The sequence below is a fragment of the Haliotis rufescens genome, unplaced genomic scaffold (assembly GCF_023055435.1).
Source record: "Haliotis rufescens isolate VD_foot unplaced genomic scaffold, xgHalRufe1.0.p SCAF_88, whole genome shotgun sequence".
In the NCBI taxonomy this organism is placed as follows: domain Eukaryota; kingdom Metazoa; phylum Mollusca; class Gastropoda; order Lepetellida; family Haliotidae; genus Haliotis; species Haliotis rufescens.
Window position 1 is genome coordinate 171,726 of NW_025964381.1, and position 1,865 is coordinate 173,590.

The 1,865-nt window shown below is 43.0% G+C and overlaps 1 protein-coding gene across 1 annotated transcript; it reads right to left on the reverse strand.

The window, feature by feature from the left end:
- Positions 1 to 255: 255 nt before the first annotated feature.
- Positions 256 to 1,635, reverse strand: LOC124123843. Its single transcript, XM_046487028.1, has one exon. The coding sequence runs from the start codon at positions 1,633 to 1,635 to the stop codon at positions 256 to 258; it is 1,380 nt and encodes a 459-aa protein (XP_046342984.1).
- Between the last annotated feature and the right edge of the window lie 230 nt (positions 1,636 to 1,865).

Genomic DNA, 1,865 nt, shown 5'->3' on the forward strand with positions numbered 1-1,865 from the left:
CTGTTGTGTACCAATGAGTCAACCACTATGTCCAGGAACATGAGATTGTTCCCGGACACTTGTTCCCGGACAATTGTTCCCGGACGCTTCAGAACATGCCCCCTTCCATGATAGACCCCTGTCTATCATCTATTTGGAACAATACTTCATCAATACCATGCAGTTGATAAACTACAAAAAACCCAACTTATTTACAACAATGACTAGTCCATGAAACCTGCAGCACTATTTACAACCTTGAACAAATGGTTCTTGTCAGTCTCGATATTCGAGAGGACAGATCTTTGTAACTGGTCGAGTCAATCTCGACCCTCTAACTTTAACATCTACAACTCTAACATGGCCATCTTTGCCTGGGTAAGTTTTCAATATCCTTCCCATTGGCCAAGTTCCTCTTGGATTATCTTGTGATACGACAATCACCACATCATCAACTTGGAAGTCTCTTGATGACGTGATCCACTTTTTTCTGACATTCAACGTTGGAAGCCACTCTCTCATCCATCTTCTCCAGATATGCCTGATGAGTTCCTGGATCCTCCGCCAACGCTTCTGGGGAGAAAAGGAAGTGGAATCTATTTCTGGAGCGAAGTCTCCACCAAGCTGCCCATGTAGAAATTGGTTTGGTGTGAGCGGAACATCATCCTGTATGTGGGCACTCTGATATGTGAGTGGTCTTGAATTCAACAGAGCTTCAGCCCAAGTAAAAGCAGTCATCAGTTCTTCATCGGTGACATCACTTGAGCTGAGGACAGCATAAATAGCCCGTTTAGCTGACTTGATCATCGATTCGAATATACCTCCGAAGTGAGGAGCATTTGGAGGATTAAATCTCCATACAATGCCTCTGTTTGCCAATTTCGATTTTGTGATGTCAGAATCTAATGAAGTCACAAGCTCTTTAAGCTCTTTCACAGCTCCAACGAAATTCGTCCCGTTGTCCGATATGATCTCCTTGGGCATTCCCCTTCTGTGTGCCATGCGGAAGAGAGCATTCAAGAACGAATTTGTGTCTCGCCCAAAAGCGATCTCTAAATGTACAGCGCGTGTAGCTAGACATGTGAACAGGCACAGGTAACGCTTTTGACGGCTTTTACCTCGACCCTGTACAGTGAGAAATGGACCAGCGAAATCTACTCCCGCTTGAACAAATGCTCTCATTGAACAAACTACTCTCACCCTTGGAAGATTGCCCATGAGTTGTTGTGCTGGCTTTGCTTTTTGTTGTTTACACCAAGAACATGCATTTTCCCATTCACGAATTTCCTCCCTTGAGGATATTATCCAGAACTTGGAAGACAATGAAGCTAATGTGGTATTTGTTCCCATGTGGTGACACATTTCATGATGATGTTTAACTATCAACTTTGTCACTGGCCTTTTTCTGGGAAGAATAATAGGAAACCTTGCTTCCCAGGACAGGACTTCTGCAAACCTCAGTCTGCCATTTAATCTCATCACTCCTGTTTCATCCAGAAAAGGCTGTAATCCTATGAGTTTACTCTTAGGTGGTATTCTGCTGTCATGGTACAGTGCCCAATACTCTTTAGGAAATGCTTCCTTTTGATCTTCTGAAATTAGTTTTCTTTCAGCTCCTTCAATCTCTTCTAAGTCCAGTTCTTCTTTCCTTCTCATATCCTTTTGTGTCCGACAGTTACTGAGAAACCTGTAGACCCATGCAAAGACTCTGCACAGTCTTTTCCAGTCGGAAAACCTACATGGATCCAAACGCCATGTCTGATCAACATCTTGCACCATCATTGTCACTTTCATATTTGATCCAGTTTTCCTTTCCATCTCAACTTTCTGGAAAGCATGTATCTGTTTTGGCCATTGGCTTACATCAAGTTTTAAAAACTCAGGAC